This window comes from Folsomia candida, unplaced genomic scaffold (assembly GCF_002217175.1).
Source record: "Folsomia candida strain VU population unplaced genomic scaffold, ASM221717v1 Fcan01_Sc003, whole genome shotgun sequence".
NCBI lineage: Eukaryota > Metazoa > Arthropoda > Collembola > Entomobryomorpha > Isotomidae > Folsomia > Folsomia candida.
Window position 1 is genome coordinate 8,665,391 of NW_019091195.1, and position 11,104 is coordinate 8,676,494.

The 11,104-nt window shown below is 36.4% G+C and overlaps 2 protein-coding genes across 5 annotated transcripts; both read left to right on the plus strand.

Moving 5' to 3' along the window:
- The first annotated feature begins 3,571 nt into the window (after positions 1-3,571).
- Positions 3,572-8,549, plus strand: LOC110846926 (vascular endothelial growth factor receptor 1). 3 transcript variants are annotated; one of them, XM_022093763.2, is made up of 22 exons: positions 3,572-3,911; positions 4,041-4,314; positions 4,418-4,635; positions 4,702-4,864; positions 4,934-5,064; positions 5,148-5,211; positions 5,289-5,429; positions 5,503-5,633; positions 5,724-5,883; positions 5,977-6,399; positions 6,463-6,480; positions 6,569-6,607; positions 6,712-6,756; positions 6,846-6,918; positions 7,010-7,115; positions 7,184-7,306; positions 7,391-7,407; positions 7,491-7,516; positions 7,585-7,624; positions 7,699-7,745; positions 7,843-7,924; positions 7,995-8,549. In XM_022093763.2, exons 1-22 carry the CDS (start codon positions 3,630-3,632, stop codon positions 8,104-8,106), a joined length of 2,715 nt encoding a protein of 904 aa, XP_021949455.2. In that variant the 5' UTR covers positions 3,572-3,629; the 3' UTR covers positions 8,107-8,549. The 3 variants fall into 3 exon arrangements, 2 of the variants coding, with proteins under 2 accessions (XP_021949455.2, XP_035705488.1); XM_035849595.1 differs by having other exon boundaries at positions 5,977-6,480; XR_004834382.1 differs by lacking the exons at positions 6,846-6,918; positions 7,391-7,407; positions 7,491-7,516; ... (2 more) ...; positions 7,843-7,924; positions 7,995-8,549 and having other exon boundaries at positions 5,977-6,480; positions 7,184-7,235.
- Positions 8,198-10,523, plus strand: LOC110845891 (lysosomal acid phosphatase). Of its 2 annotated transcripts, none has more exons than XM_022092437.2 (9): positions 8,198-8,658; positions 8,729-8,812; positions 8,897-9,029; positions 9,095-9,190; positions 9,279-9,289; positions 9,383-9,565; positions 9,640-9,703; positions 9,774-10,223; positions 10,309-10,523. In XM_022092437.2, the coding sequence occupies exons 1-9, from the start codon at positions 8,545-8,547 to the stop codon at positions 10,425-10,427; spliced, it is 1,254 nt and encodes a 417-aa protein (XP_021948129.1). In that variant the 5' UTR covers positions 8,198-8,544; the 3' UTR covers positions 10,428-10,523. The 2 variants fall into 2 exon arrangements, with proteins under 2 accessions (XP_021948129.1, XP_021948127.1); XM_022092435.2 differs by having other exon boundaries at positions 8,206-8,658; positions 9,383-9,571.
- Positions 10,524-11,104: the final 581 nt, after the last annotated feature.

Here is an 11,104-nt window from a genome sequence, read left to right on the forward strand (position 1 = left end):
CAATTGTCCGTATGGCCAATTTGATTTGTGTCGAGGCTGGAGATTGCATGTATATTATGTTTGTCCATTTTTTGCCATTACTGTCACCCCTTTGTAACGCAACGCCATACTACTGTACATAGAGGATGTGTCTTATATGACGAATTATGTATGCGTACCAGCCAGTAGGTCTTGAACATTTCCTTTGCATGTCATCCCCACATACTTTAGACTTTGGATATCAAAACCGTGGGAATGGGGTTGAGTGATAATCTTGTAATTTAAGAAGGCATTATTTTTAACTCGATAGTTGACAATTTGATCCTCTAAGCGGTCCAACACTTTTGCATCTGTTTGAGTCATTTCTGGAAAAATTGTGCCCAGCAACACAGTGAAAAGATCCGTTCCGTTAAGCTTAGCGACATGAAATTGGAGCCCTTTCAAAACTACACAGTTATCAGAGTTGTAGCTAAATTCTTCCGATTCAAAAGGGTGCGAGGATTTTTTTGAACGGTATCGAGTAATGGAATGCTTCAGCTGAAATTCGTCATTTGTGTTGTGAGTATGAATCTTGAGCCTAGATATAAAAATGATAAGATCACACAAAACAAAACTTTTTTAAGTTATAAGAAACTCGTTTGGAAGAAGACCATTCGTCCACTGTTGTTCCCGTTCCATCGATAATGACTTTCACCACTCCCGGATATAAACCATCAGGAATTGTTTCCGTAGTCGAACATCCGTGTAGAGGCTCCAAATATTCCCTTAGAGTAAAATTAAACCAAAGTAAAGATATCTGTTGAATATTGGATGTACCAATTCTTGTACCAATGCCCATTGTCAAAGTCTCCTGTAAAATAAAAATAGTGGAATGGGACACTGGGGTCATCAAAGGGACAGCAATTCTCCACTCGATAAGTGTTCTTGTTCTGATCCGCATATTCTTGGATTGTGACAAAATTATAATGAAAGAGTTCTCCGGCCGCATGGAGCTCTGATGATGATCCCAAAGTGCCGCTTGTGTTCATGTAAACCTGGTACGTGTCTAAAGGGTCAGCGATCCAGCTCTTCTGCAGAACTTGGTTCCCATGAACATGTTGAACTTCGATAGATTCTTTAAACTTGTCCCATCGATGGTTCACCACGAAATTGACCACGTCCTCTCGGATTTTGTGGTGATCTACTTCGGTTCCTTCAATGGCTTGAGAAATGGCTTTGAAGCAACAGTCTCCAGTTCCACCATTGGGCGCCTGAACAATCATCAAGTTCAGTTATAAATCCTTATGCTTCCGTAACCTTCATGAGTAAATCTAAATATGGCATCCATTTACGATCAAAAAGTTCTTGTCTTCAATGAGAAGTTGTCGTTCTACAAATTTCCTGCAGGTACCACTCGCAGCTTTAGTGTGTCTAATGTCATCTGAGCTGCCTTGTTGGCTGCTCACACAAAGTTGATTGTCCATCTCAAATTATTCGATTTTCAAACACCGTAAGAGAATATGCGCGACTGCTGAATGCTCTCGAATTTATATAGTTCACATGCACGATTGCTTGACTTTAAGTATCTAGGTAACGCGTCTCCCTTAACGGTTGCGACAAATGGTCGAGTTACAAATAAAATAATTATTTTTAAAATCATTGGTGTCTGAAGTCCATCGCACAGACACCAACTACTTTGACCTTTAATAACTTTTGAATGGACAGACATAGAGACTTAATTCTGAAAGATGAAATCATCGTAATTTTTAGATTGATTTTTTAAGCTAAAAATCTCGAGGGTATTAAGTATGTCTAATTGTAAACTTGAAATTTCCAATGTGCAGCGTTTATTTAGCCCGAGTCAGGCGTTGCGGTGGTCGGTCAAAACAAGTATTGACTGGTGGAGTGGCATATTTTTGAAAAATCTGTATGGATTAGGCCCTACGGTCTCACTCGTTGTCAAAATTTCAACTTCCTACGACAAATTTGGGACTTTTCTATGACATTTAATATTTTTTCAGTCAACCCGTAACCACTTATAAGACCCCCACCGACCTAACCGACCATCTTTGAACTCATCCTTACTTTTGAACTTCGCAAAATTTCAAGGGTGCTAGCTTGTGTTTAAAGAGAGTTATCGTTCGCACAGACAGGCATCTTGAAAAACCTATAAGCACATCTGAAAAGGCCTAAAAATTAGATTTCCTATTGTAATATAACCCATATATTACAGATATTTTTAGTAACTTTTATTTTTCGAAATCTACAGTGCAGACTCCATTTGGTCCGAGTCAGGGATTCTGTCCTTGACTCGGTGAGTACGAGCTCACTTCTATTTTTTTCGAAACCGACATAATAATATTACCAACCTCCATGGTGTGGATGCTGAAATGTTTATTAGGTATTTTCTATTATTTGGCATTCTAACTCCATATTCTTTAATGAGAAGCCATAAAGCATCGCCGTGCCGGATTTCATGTTTAAAACATGATGTTTTTAAAGCAATTTCTAATCGGCGTGGGTCACCCCAAGGCCCCTCAAGATAAAATTCTACCAATGTCATTTCATATTCTTCTGTTAGGACCAATAAGCAACCTGTTTACCAAATTTCAGTCCGATATGACCATTTTGAAAAACCAGTATGGGTCACTTCATAGGGTCCCTCAAGATGAAAATTTTTCCAACTTAAATTCATTTTTTTCTAGTAGAAGTCATTAGCTACCTCTGTACCAAATTTCGGTTTTCTACGACAATTTTGAAATTTCGAAATTTTATCCTACCTACTCACATGACCCCCGCCGGTCGACCACTTTACCGATTCCGTTTCCTAACTCGTTTCCTAACTTGTCCAATATGTACATGGTAAAAATTTCAAGTCGTTTTACTATCGTGTTTACGGACGGACGGACGAACATGACGGTTCCATAAGCCCTGACTCGGGCTAATAAAAATGAAAATTTATTTTATAACTCGGCCATTTGTCGTAACCTTATAGACTGATAAAGTGTCAAATAATTTTGGTTCACATGGAGGCATATTTTTCATTACTAATTGGAAACCATTGTCTATAGAAACCCTTTGATACTTCAAATACTGTTAGAAGACCATACCGGGTGGTTTGGATGGTCGAATAATTCCTAATTTGACCAATACTACATTAGTGCAAAACTGCAAAAAAGCCGTTAATATGAGCTACATATATAAGAGTTATCGCAAATCAGAAAAACGGATAAATACGAGTGGTGCATAAGACCGGACTCAGAAATTCGAGAAAACTCGGTATCATTGTTTCACATCAGAGAGCCCAAAGTCAAGTATTTACGTATTTCACTGGAAAATGTTACAATTAACGACAATGTTGAGAGATTTTTGTACACAACCGCAAAGCGGACATTATAATATGCTTAAATATATAAATATGAATAAATCCTTATTACACTAAATTTTACTAATAATAATTGAGTCATTCTGTCCGTATACCACACAAAAATACGCTTGCCATGTAACTTTTACCCTTTAGATATTTATCTAGCGGATGTGGTATTGGTATGTTATGTTATGTTATTTTACAACACAACAATTCTTAATCATCTCTAATGAACGTACTAGTTGTTCAAGTTAGTATGCTACGATTGCAGACATCATATTCTGTGTGCAATAATTAGCTTAAAATGTTTAGACGTGTGAAACTAAATCTGTATTTCAAACTAGTTTTCTTCTACATAACACAGACAATTGCTATCGCAGACAATAGGGAAAAGCTGCTTAATGTTACTAACCCACAAGTACAACTAATCAATGTAGAGTCCCAAACTGGAGAAATTTTGCAGCTAACCTCTTATCATTCTGATGTTCGAAATCGCAGTGTGACGAGGGTGTACAACGAAGCATTAAAAAATCAAAAATTGACATTTACATGCAATTCAACTTCTCCAGTGGAATGGGTTTTCGAGGTACATACATATTTACATATGCAGATGCATAATATTTTAATTTTCAAATAATTTCGGAGACTCTAATGATGAAACTAATTCGCTGTAATTACTAATTTATTACGTCGTAAATTATATTTAATCTCGCAGTGTGCTGAAACTATATCGAATGATGTTTCAATGACCAAACAAGTTCGACTCAGCTCCAATGGTGGCCAGGATTACGAATATCGTTCGAATTTAACGCTAATCCTAGCCTTAAATCTGAATTCAGAGTATAACCTTGATTTTACCACTGATACGCCAAATTTTCCGAATGTGACATGTCGAGTTGTTGAATATCCTATTTCGAACACCTCAATTATTTTCATGGAGCGATTGGAAATCAACGACAATGTTACAGTAGACCTACACCAAAATCTTGGTTTGTCACAGCATTATGTTTTTACAAGCTATAAGAATTAGTCTATCGACAACTCTAATTGTTCAGCTTCATGATTTTCAAAATTTCAAAATATTAATAATAGCATTCAACCGGACCTTGAATTGTTTTCGACCATCAAAATCAAACAATCATTTGCCAGAGTTGATCAGGAATGAAGAATGTCCTCTGAGAATGATAGTGGATTTATTTACTGCTACTTATGAAAGCAAATTACGCAATCTGTCAACAAAATTCCAGTGTGGTCTAGGTATTGCAAAATGCAATGGGAAGATGGACTTGTGCAAATCACTGGCAACATTGGTTCGATATTATATTTCTACAAAATGGCGTTTTCAAGTTTATTTTTGATTTCATTCGTACATTTAGGCAAGCAACAGAATCTGCATTAACTTTACAAAAGGGGAAAATCTTTCAACTCCGATAATTCCAACAAATTTTTCGGGAGTTCTTAAGTGTGCGAGTTCAGATGGACATTTAGTATTTTCTCAATATTATATGGTGGATGGAATAACAATAAAACAACGTGTTCGTAGGTTCCCAATACATAATATCCTTATTTATGCAACACGGAAAATAAATCCCTTATTTCTGTCTGTAGTGAACAGAAGAATGGATGTGCTAAAACTTCCAGGCGTTTTAGTTGTACACCCAGCAAATAAATCTCAAAAATATTATGATGGGCAAAACGTGACGTTCATATGCTCGGCCTGGTCATCGGTCTTTGCTATGGTTCATATTTTTAATACTGCATTCAATAATGTTTCCAATATTTTGATATTGATAAATAGTTGCTTATTTTAATAATTTAATAGGGTTCGATAATATCATACACAACTACAAACAAATCACTTGTGCTAGTCGACCCCCCAGGAAATGGTAATTCATATCTGAAAATGGTATAATAATTCCTTATCTAGTCTAAATCAACTTGTCTGTGTTACTTTTTTTATCAGAAACGTCTCAAGAGTCGATAGGAAAATACTCAAAGACAGTGGTTATCAAATTAAGCAAAAATATTACTGCTGTCATTTGTAACACTTCGGTTGCAGATTCCAAGGAATGGCGACACAGTTCTTTCAATATTTCCGTTCAATGTAACGCTCTTACATTTTTGCGCTATAAAAAATATGTGTCTAATATGGCAAATATTCCAATGCTTTCATATAGATTCTGAAAAACCGACAATCACAAATAATGAGACATTTTATAACGCATCGACTAACATAACTTATTATAAATGCGATGCAAAAGGGACACCACTCCCCCAAATTCAGTGGTTTCGAAGCAAAACTATTTTGGTAAGGAGGACCTTTTAGTCTGAGGAGACCGTATGTATACCAAAATATCACCAGTGAAACAAGGACACTGAATCAATTTCGAAACTTTAGATTCCATTCGACAGTGAAAAGGACTTTAGGGTTTATAAGATGCCCTCAAAGTTTGTGAGCAGTGATACGTTGCTCGTTTATAATGATTCGTCGAATCAAATGGTGATTACCTGTAAAGCAGTCAGCGTAGTTGGGAAAGCCGAATATACGTTTCCATCAGGTGAACTATTTCTCCGAATAGAGAACATTTCTTACTAATAATAAGTGAAATGATAATGGGATTAAATTACTTAAATGTGGTATATTTAAATAGGGATGCATTCAAGTACCCAGAGCGGTACCCAGAATGGTACCCTAATTTTCGTTTTCGTCGCTATTGCCCTCGCCATGAGCACGGGTTTCGTGATAGCAGTCGTACTGCTTTACCGGAGGTGGAAGCGTCAAGGAGCAGTACGACTGACGGAAGAAGATTACGAAGAATTTTACAAAGGGGGCAAAACTCTGGACCTTGCCGACCCATTAAGCGGAGCACTCTTCTTGGCTTATGACATTAGTTTCGAAGTTCCTCGGAGTGAGATCGTAATGGAAGGAACCGTGTTAGGATCAGGTCAATTTGGAATTGTTGTTCAAGGTCGATACAAAGGAAACACTGTTGCGGTCAAGACCATAAGACACACGATGGACATTAAATATTTTAAAGCGTTACTAGCTGAGCTAAAAATTCTCCAGTATCTCGGTATAAAAATGGAAGTAAATATAGAAATACAATATTTAAATGATAACACTTGTGCTAATATAGGTTATCATCCAAACATTGGTGAGTTAAATAGATCAGGTCACATGTACCTAAATTTCAATCCTAATTGTTGTTTTAATTTTGATTTCTTCTTCTTGCCTGGTTAAAGTCAATCTTCTTGGAGCCTCTACGACCAATATGAGAAAAAGTAAGACTAATTACGTCATTGACGCTGTGAAAGTATGTGTACATACGTAGGCATATAAGTAATCTACATATATCATCATCAATGTTTGTGTCAATTTTATCCAGTGGAAGTTTTACTACTACTGGACTACTGTGAAAACGGAAATTTAGGTTAGTGAAATGAAATTGATTAATAAGTTCTATTGTTTAACACGAATTCTTTGTTGTGTGGTGGCAATTCATCAATGAACGAAATTTAGTGAAATTTCTTCGAGCATGTAGACCATGCTTTCGTGACTTGTATCATGATTCCGATGAAGACGCTGCTAACAAGTGGGGTTTAAAAATTTCAATTACATTAGTTTATGCAAGTTAATTAGTAAATGAAGCTGAAAAATGGCCATGTTTATCATTTAAATTTTAGAATGCCGTTATATGAAAACAACAATATGAGAACGTTGACTACAAAAGATCTTGTTAGAATTTCTCTGCAAGTAGCAGATGCAATGGCTTTTATAGCTGATAAAAAGGTGAAAATAACTGTACAGAAATTCAGAAAAAATATTTGTTTCAAATGAATGCTATTATCACTGCTCAGATCCTGCATGGCGATCTTGCAGCACGAAATATTTTGGTTACAGCGGATAAAACAATCAAAATTTGTGACTTTGGTTTGGCGAAGCAGCTTTTTGAATATTCAGTTTACGTTCAGAAGCAGGAGGTAAAATATATGCTAATTAGTCAATGCATAATTGTCAATACGTACCGATATAACAGTCTCATGTGGGTTTATATTTTATTCTAGTGCCCCTTGCCACTAAGGTGGATGCAAGAAGACGAGAGAATTTTCACAATTCTAACATAAGAAATGCTGATTGATAACCGTCTATCTTTGATTTTTATAGGTGGATGTCTTTGGAATCGCTACGTGGTAAAACATAAATTCATAGACTCAGCCTTATTCAGAGACAAATTCATACTACTGTTAACGTACTTTAGACATGGAGTTCTCAATTAAGTCGGATGTATGGAGTACAGGGTATAATTAGCTTCATGAATTACCACCTAATAACCTTTTATGGGTCACTAATTGTTCAATCATTGCATTAATAGTGTAACTCTTTGGGAAATTTTTACCTTGGCAGAACTTCCATATCCAGGTGAGTTGAAGGGTGAATATTACGAGTGACCTATGTATTTATTATGTGTGATTTGATTATGAGTGATGATTTATTGACACGTATGTATAACACTTAGGAATGAACTGGAGTTTCGAAAGCTGGAGGATGCTGAAAGACGGATATCGCATGGAAAAACCGCAATATGCTAACCTTTCCATGTTAGATACACATAATTCATTCCTATTTTAAATTGTATAGCTTTACAATAACATTTTTTAATTGGAATAGATACCAAATAATGAAAAAATGTTGGGAAAATGAGCCAAATGATAGACCCGAATTCAAATACCTGGTCAGCGCTTTTAGAAAGGAATTGGATATACTTAGAGAATTGGAATAAAATCTTTGAACTTTGTGAGTGCATTACATATTTAGTTCAGTATTGTACGTAAGTACCAATTCTTTATGAGATAGGTACTTATTTTTAAAGTTCTTAGTTTTTTATGCATACAAATTTATAGTTATCAATTACCCGATGAAACTGAGAATTAAATACCTGAGATAATTAGTTACTTGAGAAATGTAGTTCTCAGGTTTCACGAGACTTTGTTCAGTCTGATACTCGAATGAATGGTCAAATATTAAACGAGGCTGGCCACCATAATCGTCAATATTGTATACGATATGTTTATTGTACGACTAGATAAGATATAAATAATGGGCATGTGATGCCTCCCATAATTAAACACTTCCTCAGCATTGTGATGTCTGTGTAAATGAAAGGACTTACTAAATAAATTCGTTGTATTTTTTGGTGATGAACTAATAAGTTCAGAAAATGAATATTTCTGTTTTGACACTATTATTCGCTGGTTTGGCTATAATTGGAAGTGTAGAGGCACAAGTGAATTTGGACACATTGCAATTGGTGCAAGTACTATTTCGGCATGGGGTAAGACCTCAAAATAAACTTATGTAGCAGTTGAATGGAGTCAATTTTAGCATATTTTTTACCACCGTAGGAGCGAGTTCCTGAATATGCATATCCGACTGATCCTTACAATTCGGAATCCCAATGGAAGGAAGGGTGGGGGCAGTTAACAGAAGTAAAATATTTGGTTATCTTATTATTTCATGCATTATTATTTCCTCTGAATAAAAGTTAAGCACGGGTTTTCATGAAAATAAAGGTGGGCAAAAAGCAAGAGTTCGAGTTGGGACGGTATCTCAGAAGCAGATATCAAACTTACATTTCTGATAACTTTGTGCCAAATGAAATATACACGCTCAGTTCCGACACGGACAGAACAATAATGTCTGCAGGTTGGGTTTCACTTTTAAATAAGACAATGAGAACATTTGATGTATAAATTCATTTGTCCCATTAGAACTGTGCCTGGCTGGCATATTTCCCACTGAAAATGGCACTGAATGGAATCCTGACTTAAAATGGCAGCCTATTCCTTTGCATGTGATTCCAGAAGGTGAGTTAAATAGATCATGTCACATGTACCTAAGTTTTAATCTTAATTGCTGTTTTAATTTTGATTTCTTCTTCTTGCCTGGTTAAAGTTTATGATAATGTAAGTTGCAAGTTGTGCCCCGTTCGCTTATAAAATTTACATAATATGTACATACTTTGTGACATAATCACGAATGCTTCATTCATGCCGCAGATCCTTCGCTGCAAGAAAAAATGTCCAAAATTCGAAGAGGAATTAAGACACGAGTTGTACAATTCTCCAGAAATGAAGCAGCTTAATTCTGACAACCAGCAACTTTTTGAATATCTCAGTAACAACAGTGGCGTTGCCATTTCAAATATTGACGACATTGATAGATTCTGGGCGACCATGATGGTTGAAGTAATTATTCATATGACATTTTCATGAATCGTATAATTTTAATGTCACTTTTATTGTCTTTCAAACAGGAACTCCTTGGCCTTCCACTTCCCTCTTGGGCTGTTCCCGTCGTGCATACGGACAATTTCCAGTGTATTTGATTTCTTTCAGTATATTCTATATAATTATGTATCACATGCTTTAATGGCATCTTTCATGACAGATATGTACAATCTCAGCATGGCGATAAAATCATCTACTTTAGAACTCAAACGACTCAGAACCGGTCCGCTGCTGGACAGCATCAACTCACATTTTCATGAGCGGATGTCAAATGCTTCCAGCAAAACCAAACTTTATATTTATTCAGCGCACGACACCACCATCGTAAATCTTCTCAATTCACTGGACATTTTTGACCTGCAAATCCCTCGATATTCGTCAATAGTCATGATGGAGTTGCATAAAACCCTCGATACGAATAACTATTTTATCAGCTTTTCATTTCGTAATGACACGCAGAGGGAACCCTACAAGCTAAAACTTCCAATTTGCGAGCTTGACTGTCCATATGAGGAGTTCACAAAATTTGTCGAGCCGATGATTCCGCAAGACTGGGATGCAGAATGCCAACTGGAACCAGCACCATCCAATACCGAGGTTAATCCCATCGGTATGTGCCTAGACCCGTTTCTAATAAGATTGACCACATATTATCCACTGGTTATAAATATATTACACGTCTTTGTTTATCATAGTTCATTATTTCATTGCGGGAGGCGTGGGTCTGCTACTTTTAGGATTTGCATATTTTCTATTATCCAAAGTTCTCTGCAAGAAGAAAAGTCAAGACCAAGAAGGATACGAAAAGTTTTAACGACAGCTAAAAAATCCAGGAAAGTCCGTGTTGATTAATAATACAAGACAGAAATATAAATAAACACTTATTTCCAGTTACGCAATATAAATACAACGGCTTCCAAGTTTATGTAACTCATTATCTCCTTGCATGAGGAAAAAGGATTATATTATTAATGTTTTACCAACTCAAAATACTTGATATGACTTCTGAACTGCATTATCCATCTATTACATCATCACTTCATGATTAACCTTTTCCTTCGTAAGAGAATTCTCAAAAATATCCCGTTGCTGCGGAATAGCAACGCCTCACAACCACAGCTTGGCGTAGCAATTTTTAGCCCGAGTCAGGGCTTATGGAACCGTCATGTCCGTCCGTCCGTCTGTCCGGCACGATAGAGCCAAAACGGCTGAACCGATTGACTTGAAATTTTTATCATATGCATATTGGACAAAGTTAGGAAACGAGTTCGAAGATGGGCGAAATCGGTCAAGTGGTTGAGCAGTGGGGGTCATCTAGGTAGGTGGGGTATTATGCACCAAAGTTTCAAAATTGTCGTAGAAGGCTGAAATTGGGTACAGAGGTTGCTAATGGCTCCTAATAGATAAAAATGACTTCAAGTTGGAAAAATTTTCATCTTGAGGAACCCTAGGGGGTGACCCACACTGATTTTTCAAAATCGTCATAACAAG

Coding starts and splice junctions, on each gene's coding strand:
- LOC110846926 (XM_035849595.1), top strand. CDS start 3,630: ATGTTTAGACGTGTGAAACTAAATCTGTATTTCAAACTAGTTTTCTTC. Junction 6,757..6,845: donor CTGTGAAAACGGAAATTTAG/GTTAGTGAAATG, acceptor AACGAAATTTAG/TGAAATTTCTTCGAGCATGT. Junction 7,925..7,994: donor CAATATGCTAACCTTTCCAT/GTTAGATACACA, acceptor TAATTGGAATAG/ATACCAAATAATGAAAAAAT.
- LOC110845891 (XM_022092435.2), top strand. CDS start 8,545: ATGAATATTTCTGTTTTGACACTATTATTCGCTGGTTTGGCTATAATT. Junction 9,030..9,094: donor CAGAACAATAATGTCTGCAG/GTTGGGTTTCAC, acceptor TTGTCCCATTAG/AACTGTGCCTGGCTGGCATA. Junction 9,572..9,639: donor GGGCGACCATGATGGTTGAA/GTAATTATTCAT, acceptor TCTTTCAAACAG/GAACTCCTTGGCCTTCCACT.